Below are 21,215 nucleotides of genomic sequence, written 5' to 3' on the forward strand. Positions count from 1 at the left end.
TGTGAGAGTAACTGTCGGGTCCCATTTGCATCTCTTCAGGCCCATAAAACTGAGGGTTGTGTTTTCCAAAGCGACCAACCAGATCCCTTCCTGAAGCTCACGAGCTGGACATGAAGGCAGGAATCCCTGCCCCTGGTTGATTCTCAGCAAAGGATACTTAACAGGCACGTTACTTCTAAACCACGAGGTTGCATATACCTATTTAGAGACATCCCTCTCCCCAACTGGTCTAATTACCACCTAAGTCCACGGCCATCGCGGCATCTTGTGGCAGCGAGTTCCAGCGACGCATTACTATTCCATTTTATCTGCCCTGAAAATCCTGCCAGTCGGTTTGATCTCAAGGTCCCCTGCCTTTTACAGAGCCAGGCCTCTGGTCCGTCTAACTCACTATCGGCTACGGTGCAGACTGAGAGCAACTCTCCCGGGATCGCTCTCAGCCTAAAGCGCAGATGCCAAGAACTGAACCTGGCGCCTTCTGGACTTAAAGCAGATACCCCGCCCCTGAGCCGCGGCCCTTCCCTGCCGGCGTAATGAAACCGGAAGAACAGCGTCGCTCCAAGCAACTGTTCCACGCCAAATGTCCTTTCCCAAACCTCGATCAGGCTCCATTTTCTTTGCTCCCTTTTCCTAAACTAAAAAGTCCCAGACGTTGTGATCTTTCTTCCTAACGGAGTTGCTCCAGCCCCGTGATTATTTTGGTTGCGCTTCTCTGCGCATTTTCCAGCTCTAGAAATATACATATATATGTATCTATTTTTGAAGACGTGGCGATCAGAAGCGTCTCCGTATAGCGTTCCAAATGCTGTCTCTGCCCCGCAAGCAACATCAGTGCTGGACACGGAGTTGTATCCCTGGCTACTAGCCACGCCGGCTTGGCTCTGCCTCCTGGATCAGAGGCGGGAGGCTTCCGAAGACCAGTTGCTGGGAACGGCAGGAAGGGCGAGGGCCCTTGCGCTCAGGTCCTGCTTAAGGGCCGCCCTTTCCGGCATCTGCTTGGCGGCTGTGAGAACAGGGCGTTGGACTAGATGGGCTATTGACCTGATCCAACTGTAGGGCTCTCCTTATGGCCTTAGTCCTACTCAGAGTAAACCCATTGAAATCAATGGGCCAGACTAACTTCGGTCCGTTAATTTCAACGGGTCTACTCTGAGTATAACTTAAGTACCCTAAAACCCATTGGTTAGGATCTTCCAGGATTCCAACGGAACTAGTGGTCATAATTCTTAGGGACAATGGACGAGGCAGTAAAGCAGTGTCTAGCCTCTGCTTGTTCTCAGGTGGATCATTCTCATCTGCATATAGAAAAGTAACATTTCAAGGAGAAAGATTCTGTCCTAGTTTCCTCCTTGACATGCTAGCTTTCTACGTGAAGAGTTGATTCATCCATTTGTTTGTGTTATATGCTGCAGCACTCCGTCATGTGATCCCTTACACCTGCAGCCTGATCGGTACAGTCCAGAAACCGATTTGTCCTCCCATCTGCTGTCGGTGACCAGTAGCACAGTGGCATATTCAGACGTGCAGGGTCCCTTGGTGTTAGTCACAGCTATGCTTCTCCCCTCTTCTTTTGCTGTGGGGTTGAGAATGCCATCCTTATTAATCTCTTTTCCCACAACAACAGATGTCCCTAGTAGCCAATAAGCATAAAAGGGAGGAGTATTCATTACATTAAACAATCTTCTCAGTGGCTGACTCACCTCCTTTTACTCTGATGGTTTGAAATTATCAGGAAAAGACAAGAAAGCATGTTAGAAGACTCTTCTCAGTGGCTAACACTTCCCTTTCATGCTGATTGGCTTGTAGGATGCTAGAAAAATAGCGACCCTGCTCCCAAAAAAGGAGGGGATAACCCACCCACCCAGACCCTGGACGACTACACTCCTGGTGAGAGCAAAGAGTGAATGCAAAGGAGGAGCAACCAAACCATTTTAAGTCCGAGGTAATGGGTGCATAGATCCGTCTTTAAGCCCCTGCGGCCTCTGAAATCTGTATGGAAGACTGCTCCCCACTGGCTTCTCTGCAACCCTCAGAAAAGGGAAAGCACACCGACCAGCCTATTCTGGAGGAGCGGCATTCAAGTCGGGGGAGCGGTTGGGATTTCTCCCTTAAGAGGGCGACACTCCCGACTAGGCGTCGTCGACTGAGAAACCCAGTTGCGAGCGTCCCTGTGAGCGCGTAGCGACTAAGCAGGTGTTTAAAGGCCAGTTTTAAAGCTCAATCAATGGGGCTGGACTTTGTCCGGATTGTGGCCCTTGCGCCCTGCCTCTCGCCCCCACCCTTAGAAAAGTGGTGTGTAGGGAGGAAGACATGGGGGGGGGAAAGAGGCGAGGTTTGCCTTTCCAGCGGGAGAACCGCCTGAACCTGACACGGGAAACTGGCCTTTGCGGAAGGGAAAACGGTTGCGCTTTCTCTGCGCCCGGCTGATTTCATTTCTTTACATAAAAAGAGAGGGAGGAGGGGGTGCCCCCCCTCAGAAGAGACCTCCGCGATCCATCTTTCTCTTCCCGCATCTGGAAGCGACTGAGCCTAGAGGTGCATTTCAATAAAAATAATTGGCTTGGAGAAGCCTAGAGGGGGGTATTTACATCTTTGTAGGGCGGCGGCGGCGGCGGCGGCTGTTCCTCGGCTGATGGATGGTGCGCTGGGCTGCTCTCGTCGCTGCTCCCCCCCTTTGAGGGGCAGGTGGGCAGAGAAGGAGGAAGAGGCGGCGGCTGCAGCAGCTGCTCGGAGTTGAGCCCCCCCGATTTCTCCTCCTCTTGAGCCGGCCTGCAGGAAGCCGCAGGGAAAGGCCCCGTCGGGGGAGCGGCAACAGCGGCAGCGGCGCCCTTGTCCGTCAAGCCCCGTCTCGAGGGGTAGCGGCTGGCTCCCCCGACGGGATCCACCACATCCTGCTCTTCCGCCTCCTCCTCCGGTTCCTCTCCTTCCTCCTCGGGCAGTTTGTGGCTCTCCACGTCCACCTCGGGCTCTTCTTCTTCTTCTTCCTCCTCCTCCTCCTCCTCTTCCTCCTCCTCTTCATCGCTGCTGTCCTCGCTGGGGTAGCTGCAGCTGGTGCCCCCCGGGGAGAGGAGGCGGTGGCCCGGGGGGTGCAGGGGACGGTCGCAGGCCCCTTGCTCCCGCTCCGGGGGCAGCAGCAAGAGAGGCGGCGGGGAGGCGGAGGAGCGGGGCGGATGGTGATGGTGGAGCTTCGCCAGGCTTTCCGAGTCCTCTTTGCCCCCCACCGGACGGAAGGCGCTGGAGTGGTGGTAAGAGGCGCCCCCTTTGCCCCGGGGCTGCCCTTCCAGCAGGTGGGGCTGGTGAGCCGCAGAGCTGCGGGCCCCGCCGCCGCCTCCCTCGGCCCCGGGAGAACAGGCGGCATCTCCGCCGTCGAAAGCCCGCGGGTCCCGGCTGGCGCCGCCGCTGGCCTGAGGGGCGGCTGCAGCCGGAGGAGTGCCCAGCCCGGCGGCTCCTCCTTCGCTGCTGGGCTCGGCGAGGTCCAGAAAGGCTTGGCGCAGCAAGCTGGGGTTCTCCCCGCCCAGGGCGGTGCAGGTGGGCGGCTGTGGAGGGGGCTGCAAGTAAGTGGGCAGCCCCGGGAGCCCCCCCGGGGCACGCGGGGGCCAAAACATGCAGAAAGGCGGGTAGAAAGCGGCGGCGGCGGCGGCGGCGGCAGCGTCCTTCCTGGTCCCCGGCCAGAAGAGCCCCGAGAGGCCGGCTCCAGCCGCTGGCGAGGCCCCAGCCGCCGCCTTGTGTCCCGCGGGGCCCCCTTGGCCCCCGACGCCCAGCCCCTCCGAGTCCTCCTTCTTGTGGCAGAGGCTGAAGGCGGCGGCAGGGAAGCCGTACGGGTGAGGAAAGAGGCCCCCGCAGCCGGGAAATTTCTGCAGGACACCCCCGAAGGAGGAGCCTTTGCTGGGCACCGGGATGACCGGGTAGTTCCGCTGGGCTTTGCCGGCTCCGCCGTGTACTACCGCGGCGGCCGCAGCTGCGGCAGCCGCCACCGCTTCCTGCAGCTCCTCGTCGTCGTCGAAGCGGCCTCGCTTCTGGTGGAGGTCCGGGGGCGGCGGGGGCGGCGCTCCCAGGAGGTGGGGGCTGAGCAGGCCTCCTCCGACGCCCACCACCGCCGCCTTGACGGAGCCCAGCGGGTGGCAGTGCGGGGCGGCGGCGCCCCCGCCGGGCTGATGCGCCGGCGTCGAGTGCGGGAGGGCCCGCTTGCGGCTCCCGCCGTTGAACATGGCCTTGACGTCCTCCCAGGCGAAGACCAGCTCGTCCTGCGGGGTCTTGTCGGTGAGCTTGAGATGGCGCCGCCAGGAGTTGAAGTTGGCGGCGTCGGGCTGCGTGTACTTGGCCTCGGGCGTGCGGTGGGAGTGGAAGATGAACTTGTTGGGCGAAAAGTACATGCTGCAGTAGCTGCACTTGATGCACTTGGCCCGCGAGCTGTTGTAGCGGGCCGGGATGAAGCTCCCCCGGCAGCCCCAGGCGCACTCGTGCGAGACGTCGAAGGCGAAGTTGTCGGGTAGCTTGGGCGGCCGGTTCTCGCCCAGGAAGGACTTGCAGAGGCGCTCGGCTTCCCTTTTGGTGATCATGCCGCAGCGCCGCGAAGAGATGGGCATGGCCCCGGCCCGCCGCAGGATCTCCAGCTGCACCGGGGTGCACTGCACGCAGGTGATGCCCAGCGCCACCCGGCGGTTGTGGATCTCGTTGTAGCTGAAATTCTTGAGCAGCGTGTTGGAGATCTGCGCCAGGCACAGCCGCTCCTGCCCGTCGATCACCAGCGACACGATGGGGATGCCATAGAGGATCACTTGGCCCACCTGGTTGGGCTTCATGGCGCCGCCGGAATGGGAAGAGCCGCGCTGCGGAGGGGGCTGCCCTTGGCTCAGGGATTCCGCCGGGAAGGCGTTGGACGGGGCGGCCAGGAGGAGGTCCGTGGGGCCTGGCAAAGGGCTGCTGGCCATGGTCCTGGGCCCCGGCAGGCTCCTCGGCAAGCTGCAGGGGAGAGAAAGAGAGCAGGCAATGAGGACTAGAGCCATCAGCCGGCCGAGTTGATGCCTCTAAATCGATTCCTTAATTGCTTTCCGTTTTAATGAATGGGTAAATGAGCAAAATCTCCGTATAGGGGCCCTTTGAAAAAGTTGCTGAAGGAAGGGTAAGATACTCTAACATTTGAGGAGCCCAAGCTGCCCTTCATTGTTAGCAGGAAGAGGCCGCCTTTAAGGTTTTGTTTTCATGCCTGTGTGCTACTTATTATCACAGTAATACACCAGCCTCAGAAGACCTTCAGAAAATAAACAGGAGAGCCACTTGCTTGCAGCCACACTGCATATAAATTGCCCTGTTGCACCATTCCTTAGTCAAAGCTGTACAGCTATGCCCATTTACTCAGAAGAAAGATCCAAGTGGTTCAATGGGATTTACTCCCATATATAGATAGATATGTGGAAGCCACAGACCTGAATTTACGAGATATGGAACTGGCCTGCCGTCAAGTCAATCCTGACTTATGGCAACCCTATGAATAGGGTTTTCATGGTAAGTGGTATTCAGAGGTGGTTTACCATTGCCTTCCTCTGAGGCTGAGAGGCAGTGACTGGCCCAAGGTCACCCAGTGAGAAGGGTGGTTTATAACAGTTGCTGTTGGAGGTCGCTGATTCATAGGGTCGCCATAAGTTGAAATCAACCTGAAGGCACATAACAACAAATATATATGCAGCCGTGCAGCAGCAATCCTATAGGTCTACTCAAAAGTAAGACATATGGAGCTCAGTGAGATTTACTCTCAAGTAAGTGTTATTTATACACACATTTACCTTGGAATGAACCCAATTGAACAGTGGGGCTTCTGAGCAGACATGCACAGGATTGCACTGCTCTTCTATCAATCTGCTGATGAAATCGATGTGCAGACAACCCTACGCAGCCTGGTTATTCAGGAAGAGTGAGGCTGGTTGCTGTATTCAGTGGGCCTTACTCACAGGCAAGTGTACCTAAAGTTTGTAGCCTTCTGCAGGACATGTTTCAGACGAGCGTTGTCACATCAAAACAATGCAGATCCTTGTGGGACCTTCAAGACTAACAGATGTGCAGTGTCACTGGCTTTCCTAACCACCTTGAGTGCATGCACTGCATACTCCCAAAGGTGCATCCCCATGATCTCTAATCTGTAAAGATCCCCACCTCCCCTGCTTCTGTTAATCCTGGGTTTAAGCAAAGGATTATGCAGGGCACTGAAGCTGCCCCTCCTCCTCTGCAAGGGAACATTATCCAGCCACCTTTTCTGCTTATCCTTACAATCATAAGGACTGGAAACTAGATTTTAAAAGGGGACACACACACATTCTGAACCCTGTACTCAGATCTAACCTTACACATAATAGTAGAATTGTTGTAATAAATAAATAATATGTAATGGCATGCAGGCGGGGAGCAGGGAGGGAGTTAATGATAATGGCCACCAATGCATGGCGGTTTGTACTGGTAGAGGTAACAGTGGTTTACTTCAGGTGGGAAACCTGTATCAGGACTATGCCACTTCAAGTGGCAAGCTGAGACTCACAAGAGTCAGGCCGGTGGCCCATCTAGTCCAGCATCCTGTTCTCACAGTGGCCAATCAGATGCCCATGGGAAGCCCACAAGCAGAAATTGAGTGCAACAGCTCTCTCCCCTCTGCAGTTTTCAGCAATTGGTGGAGCGTTCAGACTTGCAGACTGAATGCTCCACCGTACCTCCCTACCCTTCCCCCACCCCCCACAAACAGAATTCCCAGGAGGATTCCAGCTAACTTTTTCACACTCAGGGAATTGTTGTGTACAGAGGTGCATTCAGTCACCTGTGGTCTAAAGACATACAGCAAGACACAGATTTGCCACTGCAGCGAAAACTAGGCCAGCAAATGACTCCAGGCTTAGCGTATTACATCTGGAGGGATGAGCTCATATATCCCATGCCTTGTGACGCCCCCCTTGTGTTTAATGTCAGTTATCAGAATCAGCAATGTTACCTATCGGACAAACTGACAGATGCTTTCTACAGTCTCACACTGCTTTGATCAGCTCGAGGCTTCACCTCGCTCACCCCACTAACCAAGCTGTTGCCCAACATCATTAAATAAGGTTGCTAATATATATTAAAAATACCACATGCAGGCCCTGTTCTAGAATTAATGGACTAAAGCTTTCAGCTCGACAGTCTTTCAGGTGTATCCTGAACTAGCATTAAATCCAAGTGAACTCCATTGTGCCCAGGTTACATGTTGAGTCTCTCATCTAGCTCTCTCATCCATGGACTTGGCAGTGGAGGGTTGTCCTTTAGGGTGAATGGACACTGCACCACCAACTTCAGTCTGCACTCAGCCAGCCCGCACCTGCCTGTCGTCTTGCTTACAACCAGTCCAGGAGGTGGCCCTGGCTTTCAGCTTCCTTTTCCTTAATCTTGTTATGGAAATTTGTATATATATGCAGAGATGTGTGTGTGCCAGTGTGTGTGTTTACTTAAGTGGCAGGCTTTTACCCTGCATTAGGATCACGGAGACTTAAGATGTAGTAAAATAAGAAAAGCTACTTTATTTATAGAAATACAGAGTAGATAGGAAAGGCATACCTTGTTCTAACTAACTAAGTTGGAGGCGCAATGCCCAGACATGGGTATTGCCCTCATGGCTCAGGAGAGAGAGCAAAGACAGAGATGTCTCCTTTCTCTTCCTGTCATTGGTGTGGGTTCCACTTATGGTGGGCTTTGTTGGAAGTGTGGCAAGAGCAACTCCTGCTTGGTTCTCTTTGCATGCCTGAGGGGAGATAGAGAGAGGGTCCTCCAGATTGTTAGATTGCCTCTCTTTACCTGTGTTCCTCCACCTGTCTTACTTCCATTGTAAACTGATACTCTCAGGGACCTGACCTCACCTCTCATTCTCCTTCCTGTTTACTTCTTCTCCATCCAGCTGAGAGACAGGAGACATCTTTGTCTTTGTTCCTCTCTTCAGAACCACGAGGGCAATGTCCAAGCTTGGCCATTGCGTCTCCAGCTTAGAAAATTTGTTGTAACTAATTATGCCTTTCCTATCAGCTACGTATTTCTGTTAACAAAATAGCTTTTCTTATTTTACAAAGTCGAAAGTCTCAGTGATTTGAATGCAGGGTGAAAGCCTGCTCCTTTAAGGGAAATTGCATAGTGCACAGCGGCTTAGCTCCACTGAGCTTAACTAAATCCTTTGCTAGCGCATAACAGACTTCTGCCCTGCCAGTCCCAATGGGCACAGCCACCACTGGGATTTGCTTTCTAGTTGCACACTGTCACCCTATGGGGCAGGGACCTTGACACTTCTAAGCTGATTTCTAGGTAAAAATGGGGGGGGGAAATCAACAGTTTGTGGGGGAGGAGATAAGGGCCAAGACTGAATGGATGTTATACCATTTACTAGAGATGGCCAACTTCACTTTTATATTATCAGAGGGCATTTTATTCTCTGGATGGTGTTCTGGATTGCAAATGCCTCCTTGCTTCATTGTCTGGTCACGTCATGAGTGGTTAGGCACCACTTAGCACTAAGAGCATGACAGTTGCATTGCACATGCAATTGAGCACTGAGCATGAACATTCCATGCATAAGTCATACATTGAGAAATGCCCCGTTGAAGAATGAAAGCTCTATGACAGGGGTGGACAGACTTCAGGACTGCAGGATCTATTCTTGGGATTGTTTTCATACAACACCCTGAGATTTGCCTACTGGAGCCAGGTACAAAATAGTGCCCCCCGTGGGGGGGCATGCACACAGAATTAAGGGACAAGATGCCTATTGTGAACCTGCTCAGCCTAGGAAGGTTTTCTCAGTAGCTGAACTGTGCTCATGCAATCTTTTCATCAAATTCCCCCAAGCTTTCTTCATTTCAGCAATCAAATTTATAAAGGGCTTTTTTACTGTTGCTCTAGTTAAACAATTTGGAGTCAGAAACCCTTACTGATCTACTGCAAATCACCCAGAAATCTACAGGTAGATATTAATCCACTTTCTGCCCAGCTCAGCTCTATGAGTAGGACATAAGTCTGAAACCAATTTTCTTCTCCTTACAAGTGAAAAGTATAAAAGGTATCAGGGGTAGCGGCAGCAAGGGGATAAGAGTTAGGGTAAGGTAGTGGTGCAGCTAGTAAGCTATGAACTGGCAAGTCCCCGGTTCAAATCTCACATCCATTACAAACTCACTATGTAGCCTTACACAAGCATGAAGTCTCAATCTCAGTTTGCAATATAGATATGATAATGCAAACCTGCCTTACAGGGATGTTGTAAATACTAATGAGCTGAATTATATCATGTGCTCTGTACCCTCAGCAGACTGCCCACAGGCATCTGGTTGGCCACTGGGAGAACAGGATGCTGGACTAGATGGGCCACCCGCAGGCTCTTCTTCTGCTTTCAGAAGGTGTGTAACAATGCTGCTGTAACATGGCTTTGCAGACCAGCTGGAGCACAAACCTTCCTTCTGGAATACACACAAAAGAACCCAAATGGGAGTTGCTCTTGCCCCACTTCCAACACTTGCCTGGGTGGAGGATAGAAAGAGGGTATGTGAGTGTGTGTAGAAACTGACCTCCTGTACAAAAGTAACATTTGCATTCATTGCTCCACCTGTGTTTGCCTCTGGTCCTGCCCACCACTGGCATTTGGTCCCCAGAATATTTGTTTGGTGTTTATTTCATTTATATCCCACCTTTCCCTCAAAACTGGGACTCAAGGTGGCTTACAAAAATGAAATCAAACACAGATAAAAACACAGATGTTGTTAAAATGTAAGTAAACTATCTATAGAATTAACACTATTTAAAACATATATATTAAAAACCAAAGTGAAAGATAAGCAGAACAGCACACTATTAAAAGCCATTCACGTCAGTTCCCAAAAGCCTGGCGGAATTAGAAATGTTTTCACTTGCCGGTAGAAGGACAACAAGGAGGGAGCCAGTCTAACCTCCCTAAGAAAGGAGTTCCAGAGCCTTGGGGCAGCCACCAAGAAGGCCCTCTCCCGTGTTCCCACTATATGTACATGTGGTTGGAAATGTGGCAACAGCAACTCCTATCTGGTTCTTTTTGCATACTTGAGATAGAGAGAAGGTCCTCTAGCTGGCTAGACTGCCTGTCCTCATCTGTGTTCCTCTACCTGTCTTCCTTCCATTGTAAACTGATACTCTTGGGGAACTGACCTCACTTCCATCCTCTCCTTTCTCATCCTCCTTTGACCAGCCAAGGGACAGCAGACGCCTTTCCTCTCCCCTGAATCACGAGGGCAATGATCAAGCCCGGCCACTGCACCTCCAGCTTAGTTAATTAGTTGTGGAGAGTGAGAATTCTCTAATTGCAGAAGAGACAGTGAATCCTGACAGTAGCATCCCATCTGCACCATCAGTTTGACATCAGCAGGAGATAAATGTGTAGACACTAAATCCAGTAATTCAAGCAATATCTCTGACAGTGAGAAAGGACAGTCAAATTGCAACAGTGATAGAGAAGCAGAAAGCAGTATTTAAACCTGACCAGATTATTCCATAATTTTAGAAGGTTCTTAGATGGGGGTGTGGCTGTGAGGGGTTGTGGCTGTGACTATGACAAAGGAACCCTGCACTTCTGAATTTGCCACTACACAACCGGCAGTATTGTAGTTCTCAGCTCAAATGTTATCTGCTCTGCCCCATGTAGGAGCCAGCCCAACAATAGATGTAGATGTACTGTTCTCAAGACGATTTCGACTTATGGCAACCCTATGAATAGGGTTTTCATGAGTCCGAGAGGCAGTGACTAGCCCAAGGTCACCCAGTGAGCTTCATGGCTATGTGGGGATTCGAACCCTGGTCTCCCAGGTTGTAGTACAACACCTTAACCACTATACCGCACTGGCTCTCAACATTACATGAAAGTTAAGTAGCAGAAGCAGTAATACCAATCACACATGCAACTCAGAGATAGCCAGTATATGGTGCTCTCCAAATATTGTGAAATACAACTCCCATAATCCCTGCTGGCTGGGGCTGATGGGCATTTTAGTTCAAAACTTTAGGAGGGAACTATATTGGCTATCCCTGATATAATGTTTCAACTCTACCAATGAGACCCTTTTGAAAACAATGCATGGAGGCCTGCAAATCACAAGCCTTCTGTTACAGAACTCTGAAATGCCCTCTTGTGGGGCACTCACATGATTCCCTTCCCATCACCCTGCCAGAGATGGCTTGAGATTGTGTTATGCTTCAAAAGTTGAGTTTAAAAATGTTTTCTTCTCTGATCATTTATTTATTAGTTCCATTTTTATGTCATATTGTCTGGGTTTCATATATATTTTATCCATTGATTTGGTTGATTTGATTTTTGGCTGTCCATACCACCTCAGAAATATGTGTTGAAGGATGGCATAAAAATATCACAGATAAACAAAATGCTAGCTGTAGTAGCATAGTCATCAGACATAAACATGCAATGACAGAGTGGATGGCATTTTGAGCCACATTCACACCATACATTTTTTCCACTATGATTCCACTTTAAACAGTCATGGCTTCCTCCAAAGAATCCTGGGCAATATAGTTTGTGAAGGGTTCTAAGAGTTGTTAGGAGACTCCTATTCTCCTCACAGAGCTACAGTTCCCTGATTGGTTTAACAGACAGTTGTTTTTCCCAGAGAATTCTGAGCATTGTAGTTCTGTGAGGTGAAAGGAGGGTCTCCTAGCAACTCTCTTCACCCTTCACAAAGTACACTTCCCAGGATTCTTTGGGGGAAGCCATGACTGCTTAAAGTGGAATAATAGTGGAATAAACGCATTCACAGTGGGGAGGAGAGCCTGGCAGGAGTCCAGAGACTGTGAGTTCAAATCCCTGCTTGTGTCTCCTGGGTGTAAAGGGCCAGCTAAAGATCACCCCCCCCCAGTGAGTGGCTCAGGGCAGAGCTTGGAAAAGTTACTTTTCTGAACTACAACTCCCATCAGCCCTAGGCAACATGGCCACTGGATTAGGCTGATGGGAGCTGTAGTTCAAAAAAGTAACTTTTCCAAGCTCTGGCTCAGGGGTTACATGCCCTGCCACCTGTGCAGCCGTGGGCAAGCTGCATAGTCCCAAGGAGCCCAGTTAACCCCCAGCTGGCAATTGCAGACAAGGAAGGGGCTGGCTTGTGCAGCTGTGGCCAGCTGTGGAGGACTAGCCTCAGAGGGAGGCAATAGTAAACCCCCTCTGAATACCGCTTACCATGAAAACCCTATTCATAGGGTAGCCGTTTCCAAATGCATGGTGTGAATGTGGCCTTGATGTTTACACAATTCTTTCACTATTCAGTTTGTCTTGCAAAAAAGGAGGGAGAGGAAGGAGGGACAAAGTTATTTTCTGTTAAAGAACCCAAAAACTGCAAAGTGCTTTGTATACTGAAAAAGTACAGTGGGAATGAAAACTGCAAAACCCTACTAGCTGCAATAGCGGGTGGAACAGGACTATTTTCATGTTAGACCCAAGACATTGGAATCAGCTCCTTGAAGCAGCGTGGCAATAAGTTTTAGGAACAAAACGTAAAGCCGATATCTAGGATGATTTCCCCTTGAAGATTAGCCAGGCTTCTCTTTTTTGCTGCTGTGATGATGATGATGATGATTACTACTACTACTACTACTATTTTTATTGTTTAGACTTGTTACTGCTTGTTATTGGAAGGTCTCCAAGCTACTTAAAACACATTTAAAACATAAATACATAATACCATTTAAAAACAACAACTCTCATAATAGCCACAGCATGTTTTGGCAGCACACAAGTAACAAAACATCCTCCTCCTAGTCTATCAAAAGCCTGGGGGGGAAAGATCAGATGTTTTAGGCATGCATTGAACAACTCTTTCATTTGATAAACGTTTAATGTGTAATATTCTTTTTTTTTATTGCTCCGTTTTAATAAATGCAATATTTGAGTGCCACCATCTAATGTTTTTAAATTATGGTCTAGTTTAGAAATATAGGAAGCTGCCATATAGTGAACCAAGGCATTGATTCATATAGGTCCAGTATTGTACACTGGCATGCAAGCAACTTCTAGGACAGGGAAGGGAAACCTGTGGTCCTACAGGCCTTGTTGGGCTACACCTCCCATTACTTTTTACCATTGTCCACACTGGCTGGGGCTGATGGGAGTTAGTATCCAACAACATCCAGAGAGCCACAGGTTCGCTTCCTCAGCTCTAGTCTTTCCCTGCCTTTCCTAGATGTGAGGAGGTTGAACCTGGGAGCTTTTGGACACACTCTACCCCTCCTTCCTGAAAGGCCTGTAGCTCAATCGAATGTTCTGTAGTTTTAATTGTCTAGTTTTAAAACCATTTTATAAGCACCTTTAGGTGTTCTTTAAGAGAAAAGCAGAATGGAAGTAATAAAAGGTTGTGTAGAGGACAGTTTTTGATATTTATTGCTACATCATCTGTATCCTGCCTTTTCTTGTGTTCTAAGCAAGTTACACTACCAAAAACCCCCCACATTAATTTAAAAAGACCTACAATCCTATAACATTGCAAAAGTTTCCTATCTCTGGGAATGATTTCCCCTTGAAGATTTGCCAGGCTTCTCTATTTTGTTCCTATGATGATGATTACACCTACTACTACTATTCTTACACATTTCTGCTCAGAATTGTGGGAATGCAACTCAAACTGTGCTGGGGTTTGTATGTTTGAAGGGAGATAGAGAGGAGCACTCCAGGTTCCTAGGCTGTACCTGTCCTTTGGTCTTCGGCTAATCTTCCTTCCTGTAAACTGATACTTCTTAGGGATGCTGAGTTGCTCTTTCTGACTCCTTCCTCCTCCTCTGGTCATAACTTTTATTGTAATTTTACAATATACAAATCTCTCGGTGTAAACTCCATATCTGCAGCCATCAGTTAATAACTAATAGACAACGAAATGAAATAAAAATTCAGATAACAAGCAATCACAATGAATCAAAATTTGAATATATAAAATAAAATACCTTAAAAGGGAAAGTCCTGTTTCCTGTTTATTTTTGCTCTCTTGAGGACAAAGGACATATTTACTTTTGTCTCTATCACCTGAAGCGTGAGGTCAAAGACCATGGCAGGTCTTTACACCTCCAACATAGCTAGTTAGCTATGGATATAAACTCTTTACTGTCAGTTATGTAATTCCAATAAACAAGGTGTTCTTATTTTACCAGAGCTTAAAGCCCCAGTGATCATGTGGAAAGTAAAAGTCTGTTCTTGCAGGTAAAGTCACACACTTGCTCACAATTCCACTATACCCATTAGCTCCATCTGGTAACAAGAGGTAAGTCTCACTGAATTCAATAGGGCTTACTCCCAGGAAGGTAGATATGGGTTTGCAGCCTAAGACTACCAAGTAGGCTGAAGCCAAATTGAACCCAGCACAACTCAGTTTGTATACATGGTTTGGTTTGCATGAAATGCCAGGTAACTGCAGCAATATAAAAGACTGAAAATCAACACCAGCAACAATTCAATAACCTAGTTATGGGTTAATTATGAAATGTCTTACATAGCAAGAGGGATTGTGAGTGGAGGCAGGGGCCACAGGTCATATTCTTCTGAGTGCAGTCCACACCAGATGATCCTTTCAGTGGAAGCAGGGATTGCCTGCTCAGAGTGTGTTTGTAATTTGCTTCAACGACACTTTCTCTGGGGTCAGTACCTGTATTCTTTCTATGAATTTTCTTTTTTTTTTTACAATAATTTTTATTCAAATTTTCATAAAACATACAAAACAAAATCATAAAACATTCAAAGACAAAAAACAAAACAAAACAAAAATGATTAAACAAAAAAATAAAATGTTGACTTCCCATTTGTCGCAGATCAAATCAGTTATGGGTCTACAATATATAACAATCTTGTCTCTTAAATTATATTATAAAATCACTTTCCTCCAGTAGTTATCTTAATTAATCATCAAATCTCATAAACATTACTTTATTCTTTCCACAAAAAGTCAAAGAGAGGTTTCAATTCTTTAAGAAATATATCTATCAATTTTTCTCCAAATAAACATGTCAATTAATCCATCTCATTAATAATAATAATAATCTTATTGTCATAACCATAGTCCAAATAAACATATCGATTAATCCATCTCATCAAAATCTGTTAGGTCCAATAATTTCAATAGCCATTATTCCATTATCCCTATTAATTCCATCTTCCATCTTCAATAGTCCTGTTAAGTCCAGTAATTTCAGTGTCCAATCTTCCATTATCGGTATTCCATAATAATCTTGCTGTCATAGCCATAGTCATATAATAAGAGTCTGATGGGAATTTCCTCTATCCCAAATATTTTCTTGCCATCAATTCTGAATAAGTTGCTGAAATATTGTTGTAAAGTCATATCTCTGTTCTTCTTTTTTACAAAATGCAGTGGCTCATCTCTTGAGAGTTTTCCATTGTCACATGGCTGCAGTTAATTCCATAGATTTTCTCTATATCAAGCTCCATCACGTCATTCCAGTCCAGAAGATTATCCAAGCCATTGATAACTTTATCTCTAATATCTTCATTAATTTCTTCAGAGATAACGTTAAATTCCAAACAGTAGATTTTATTTCTAATATCCATAAACTCCAGATCTTTTTCCAATTCCACATTTGTTCCAATCTCCAGGGCTTGTATCTTCCCTTTATTTTTTCTTTTCTCATCTCTGATCTCATTCTCCTCTCTCACAGGATCCCCTATTTCTTTAAGCTCCTGCGTCATTTTGCTCAGTTCAATTTTCAGCTCCTTACTGCCCTGTCGCAGGGTTTGTTTCATTATCTCAATCTCATCCATTATTTTCTGAAACATAATTACTTCCAGATTCTCAGCCACTTTCTTGATTGCCATTTTTAAAACCACGAAAACAAAACAAAACAAAAATAAAGAAGAACCACTTCTTATTTCAGCAACAATTGGGTTAATATTCCAGGCTTGATGACATCACAGTATAAAAAGAGCAGCCTGCCTTATCTCTCTATGTTCAAGAATACAAAACAAATTTAGTTCTCAGCATCAAAACAGTTAGTGGCATCGTGAAGAAGCAGATTCGTCAAAATAAAATAGACCAAAAAGAGAATAGTCCCAGACAATATAATGTTCCTCGGAATAGAAATCCCTCTTCTGTTTATATCTTTAGAATGCACTTCCAGGACAGCTTTTTGCAATAGAAACAGAGATAAGCTGTTAATTTCGTGAATAACAGAGAAGAGTTATAGCTCACCCGGAAGTTCTTTAAAGCTGATTCATTTGACAAATCTCTTTTTGCTGCAACAATTTAAACCAAGTAAAAAAAAATAATAGAAAGAAGGGTGCTTGCCTGTTAGTCCGTTTTCTCTTTGAAGAAAAGATAAACGTATCGCATTAATCAGATAGAGCTTGTTCGGAAGTCCGTCCGGCATTGCTGGCTGGACCTTTTCTCATAAATTAATGAAATCCAGTCCTCCCAACAAAAACAGGCTTTTGAGGTTGATCTCTACGTTTCTCCCTGCCCGGGAGAAATTTCATCAGTCAAAAAAAAAATGTTCTGACTGATTTATATCTGAATAAGCTTCTTTTGAGGCGGGAGCCCGTCTCAAAAGCAGGCACAAGCGAAGTCACCCTTCCCGGAAGTATTCTTTCTATGAATTTTCATGTCTCAACTTGTATTTTCTTCCCTGAAGTTCTAAAGGGATAGACAACAACAATGTCCTCTGGGAGATTATGGAGCAATCAAAGGCCGGCCCGACCATTAGGCAATGTGAGGGCAATGGCTTGGGCTACTTCTTTTATCACCAGAAATGCCCAGCTCCATGCAATAAAGAGGGAACTCTGAGGATCTTAAAAGAGAAGGGTGTGTGTATATGCTCATATGGGGACAGGACCTCTCTCTGCCATTTCTATTTATTTTTAATAAGAATAGCTGATTTTTTATTGTAATGTTGTTTTGCTCTTTAATTGTTTGGTGAGGCTCGATGAGAACTAGGAAAGACTGGAGGGACGTCCTCTAACATATGATTACTAACATTAAATGAAGGCAAAGCACTGATAGAGCAGGCAGATGTGTCATAGCTTACTCCATCATATTTGTATAGCGCAATCAGGAACTCCCCTATGAGGAAAGGTTGCAGCATTGGGGGCTTTTTAGTTTAGAGAAAAGGCAAGTAAGAGGTGACATGATCGAAATGCATAAAATTATGCATGGCATGGAGAAAGCAGATAGAGGAAAGTTTTTCTCCCTCTTTCATAGCGCTAGAACTTGTGGACATCCAATGAAGCTGAATGTTGGAAGATTCAGGACAGACAAAAGGAAGTACTTCTTTACTCAGCGCATAGTTAAACTATGGAATTTGCTCTCCCAAGAGGCAGCGATGTCCACCAACTTGGATGGCTTTAAAAGAGGATTAGACGAATTCATGGAGGACAGGGCTATCCAAGGCTACTAGCCATGATGGCTATGCTCTGTCTCCATGGTCAGAGGCAGCGTGCTTCTGAATACCAGTTGCTGGAAACCACAGGAGGGGATAGTGCCCTTGCTCTCAGGTCCTGCTTGCAGGTTTCCCAAAGGCATCTGGTTGGCAACTGTGAGATTAGGATGCTGGACTAGATGGGCCACTGGCCTGATCCAGCAGGCTCTTCTTATGTTCTCATCACTTTTTAAAAATTCCTTGCAGAGATTCCTGTCCCCTTAAGGACTATTTTTCTCTTCCTGGCATGGTGATGAAGACGCCGCGGCTACTCAATTTTCTGTCCATCATGTAGCGCTCTAAATGCACAAACACACTGTCAGGAAACAAATGATACATCCCTCTTGTCAATGGTGGAAATGTATGTTCAGTCCAGGGAGGCAATGGAAGGAGGGGCTGTTTTCTCTAACCAGCTGGTTCTAGACATTGAGCCTCATCCTTGAAGATCCCCCCCCCCTTTTCATTGATTGCTGAATGTGGAATAGCTACTACTCCCTGGTTCTGGACTCACAGTCATTCAGAGAAATGAAAACCCCTCTCTGGCAAATAAATGTAATCTGAAAGAGTTGGGGGAGGAATGTACCATTCTGATTTTGTGCATAGAAAAAATGACCGAAACATGATCTCTTTTAAAAGCAGGGATGGGGGAAGCTGTTGTCCTCCGGATGTTGTTGGAGGCCATCAGCTCCAGCCAGCGTGGCTAATTGTCAGGGATGATGGGAGCTGTAGTCCAACACAATCTGGTTTCCCACTCCTGTTTAAAGAAACAAACTAGATGAAATGTTGAGACCCCAGCATTCCCCCCTCCCCTTGGACTTTTTAGTTAAAAACAGAAATAAAAGCAAAGCCTCCAGAGGGCCCCAAATTTAATTAGGACCACAGAACTGCAGGAAAGCCTTTTTAAAAATAAAAATGCATCTTTCTCACTGTTTTTCTGGTTAAAATCACCCTTATAAGGCAGAAAGTGTTAAGTAAAATGGATAGGCATGATTTGTTAATTCAGAGCCGCCAACACCTTTATCACATTTGGATTTTTGAGCAAGTGCTGTGAGCACAACTCCCTCTGGTCACATCTCTGTCCCTCCCCAAATCAGATGCCCCCCCTCTCAAGAGACAAAACGAGAGAAAAGGTGCATGCACACTCTTCACTTTTCCAAGGGATCTGCGTAAAAGTCAGATCTAGTAGGATTAGTCTGAGCCTTGAAAAGTAAATAGAGCTGAAAGTGGAAGTGGAAAAGAGTGTCACACTTCCTCCTTCAGCTCTCTGTGTACTTTTCAAGTAGTCTTGCAACTTCAGTTTGGGTCGTTTGCATGCCTGAGAGAGAAAGAGAGTACTCCAAGATGGCTAGGCTGTGCCTGACCTGTACTCATCTACTTTCCATGTAAACTGACACTCCTAGGGAAGCTTCTTCTCTGATCACTGAAGGGAGAGGAGACATCTTGCCTTTGACTCTCTCTCCTGGAGTATGAGGGCAAAGACCAAGCCTGGTATTTGCACTTCCAACTTAGTTAGTTAGAACTACTGCCTTTCCTATCAATTATATATTTCCATAAATAAAGTAGCTTTTCTTATCTTCAACCAAGTCTGAAGTCTCCGTGATTTCTCAGCAGGGTAAAAGCCTGCTTCTTTACAGGTAAACGTACACGCACAAACTGCTCCACTACCACTTCTGCTGGCTTTGAAAGCTAGCTCTGCCCAACAGTGACCAGGTGAGGGCAGTAAGCAGGGGCACAGAGGCTTTGTGCCAGGGGAAGACCTCAAGGGCACCATGTCGGTGGTCTCTGAGTTAATTAATAGATTTGTGCTTTAAATTACAGATTTGAAGAACCCTCGTCTGGGAGCAGGGATAATTCAACCCTTCCACAGATAGCCAGGCTATACAATACTGTTATGGGATTTGGGGGGTGAGATCGATGATTTCTATGAATCTCCTTGTGAGCATCTGATTTGGAATCTGCAAAAGAAGAAACTTGCTCCACTGGTCAAACCAGTTTTCTTTGCATAAGCTAATAGTTTAGCCAACTTAGCCTGTGAGCTAATGCCTTACTGAGTGATCGATCTGCATATACAAAGTAGGGTTGCCAGGTTCAATCCCTGAGACTGATCTTGTATCTTTAGGAGAAAAGAAAGTCAACCAAGTGCAGGTGTTCTTGCAGCCCTGTAATAAGAAAAACCACAAGGTGGAATTCTCCCTTCCCCATGCACAACTTTTAAAGACACAGAAGACCTGTTGGAGGCCGGGCCTGGCAACCAAAAGGTCTTCTGTATCTTTAAAAGTTGTGCAGGGGGAAGGGAGAATTCCACCTTGTGGTTTTTCCCATTACAGTGTTGCAAGAACACCTGGACTTGGCTGACTTTCTTTTCTCCTAAAGATACAGGATCAGTCTCAGGGATTGAACCTGGCAACCCTAATACAAAGGGATGTGGCCAGGAGAGATCCTGTAACTATTGGAACTCTGTTCAGGAGAAGGTCCCTCCTCCCCCGCTATCCTGGAGCCAAAGAGAGGCTTGTGTCTTTTAGTCACGCCTTGGGGGTAAAGCTAGAAAGATGCAGAGAGGCCTGCTTTCTGCACCATGGCTTGGGGTGCCTCCTACAAGCCTGATGGAAAAGCAACATCTATTGGACTGTTAATGCTGTGAACCCCTCCCTCTTAAGCTCAGGTTGGAATGTGTATAAATAAAAACCATATTTCCTAAAAGACACCACAGTCTCTGCTGACCTTCTTTCCCAGGAAACCAAACCCTAGGTAAATGCAGGAACCCCTGGAGATCTCTTACTTTTTGGAGATTGGTGTGGTGTGCAACAATATAGTTGGCAGCATCTCTGGGACATATGGGGTTGTATGCAACTAACTTTTACTCAAAGTAGACCCACTGAAATTAATGACTAATTACTCTGAGTAAAAGTTAGTTGAATACAACTGATGCTTTCAGATACTGTGAAATCATGGACTAAGAGGTGATGGTGATTGGGGCTGCGGACCAATAGTGTAATTTACTCCATTTTCCCATTTGAGAATCACCTTTCTGTAAGCTGTTAAAGAAATGAACAAGAAAGAAAACAATGGACCACTCGTTCCCTCAAGGTTCCCCTTAAGAGCCAGATTGGCTGTTGCTTTTCCAGAAAGCTAATGAGACGGCAATATGATAAGAGGGAAAAAGTGAATGAAATACAAATGGAGACTCGTCACTTTCCACCTTAGGAACTGAGCCAGTGGGCCACATTTTCAATGATGCTGTGAGTAAAATTTGCTACTGCTACTGAAGACCACATAATGTAACTTTGGAGATGGCAGATCTGGACTACCAAGAGACATTTCTGATACACGCACATAGGCCATTGGTCAATCTAACTCACCATGGTCTAATATGACGGGCAGTTGCTCTCCAGGGTCTCAGGCAACAGTTTGCAGGTCTGCTATCCTTTTAACTAGAGAGTCTGGGAAATGAACGGAGTTGCTCTGCTAATGGAGTGTGAACCACTTCCATATTGAAAAATCTTAGTTCAGCTCCCACTTTGGCTATATGAGAAAATTATTCTCTGGATCAGACCAAAGGTCCATCCAGTGTTGTGTTTCTATTAATGGCTAACTAGATTTTATCTGGTAGTCACACTCATTTTTGGTCTTCAGTCTGTCATCTTTAACAGGGGAATGAGAATGACTTCTGTGTATGGGGCAAAGGCAATCCCTAGCCACAGTCCCACCCAATGTAAGAAGTGTGCCCCTCTCAACATCCTCTGCAACATTGCAAGGGATTCTTGGACAGGCCTCTTGGATCACACCCT

General features: G+C 46.7%; 1 protein-coding gene across 4 annotated transcripts in view; it reads right to left on the bottom strand.

Annotated features, from left to right (window-relative positions):
- The window catches only part of SKOR2 (SKI family transcriptional corepressor 2), a 68,060-nt gene that overhangs the window by 33,614 nt on the left and 13,231 nt on the right, over positions 1–21,215 (bottom strand). For 3 of the 4 annotated variants that reach the window (XM_061614030.1, XM_061614020.1, XM_061614040.1), the window contains exon 2: positions 2,589–4,962. In XM_061614030.1, the coding sequence (XP_061470014.1) occupies positions 2,589–4,931 (2,343 nt within the window). In that variant the 5' untranslated portion in view covers positions 4,932–4,962. Of the gene's footprint in view, positions 1–1,469; positions 1,574–2,588; positions 4,963–21,215 lie in introns of those variants that run through there. The other variant, XM_061614050.1, reaches the window with a different exon arrangement.

This window comes from Rhineura floridana, chromosome 1 (assembly GCF_030035675.1).
Source record: "Rhineura floridana isolate rRhiFlo1 chromosome 1, rRhiFlo1.hap2, whole genome shotgun sequence".
Taxonomy (NCBI): domain Eukaryota; kingdom Metazoa; phylum Chordata; class Lepidosauria; order Squamata; family Rhineuridae; genus Rhineura; species Rhineura floridana.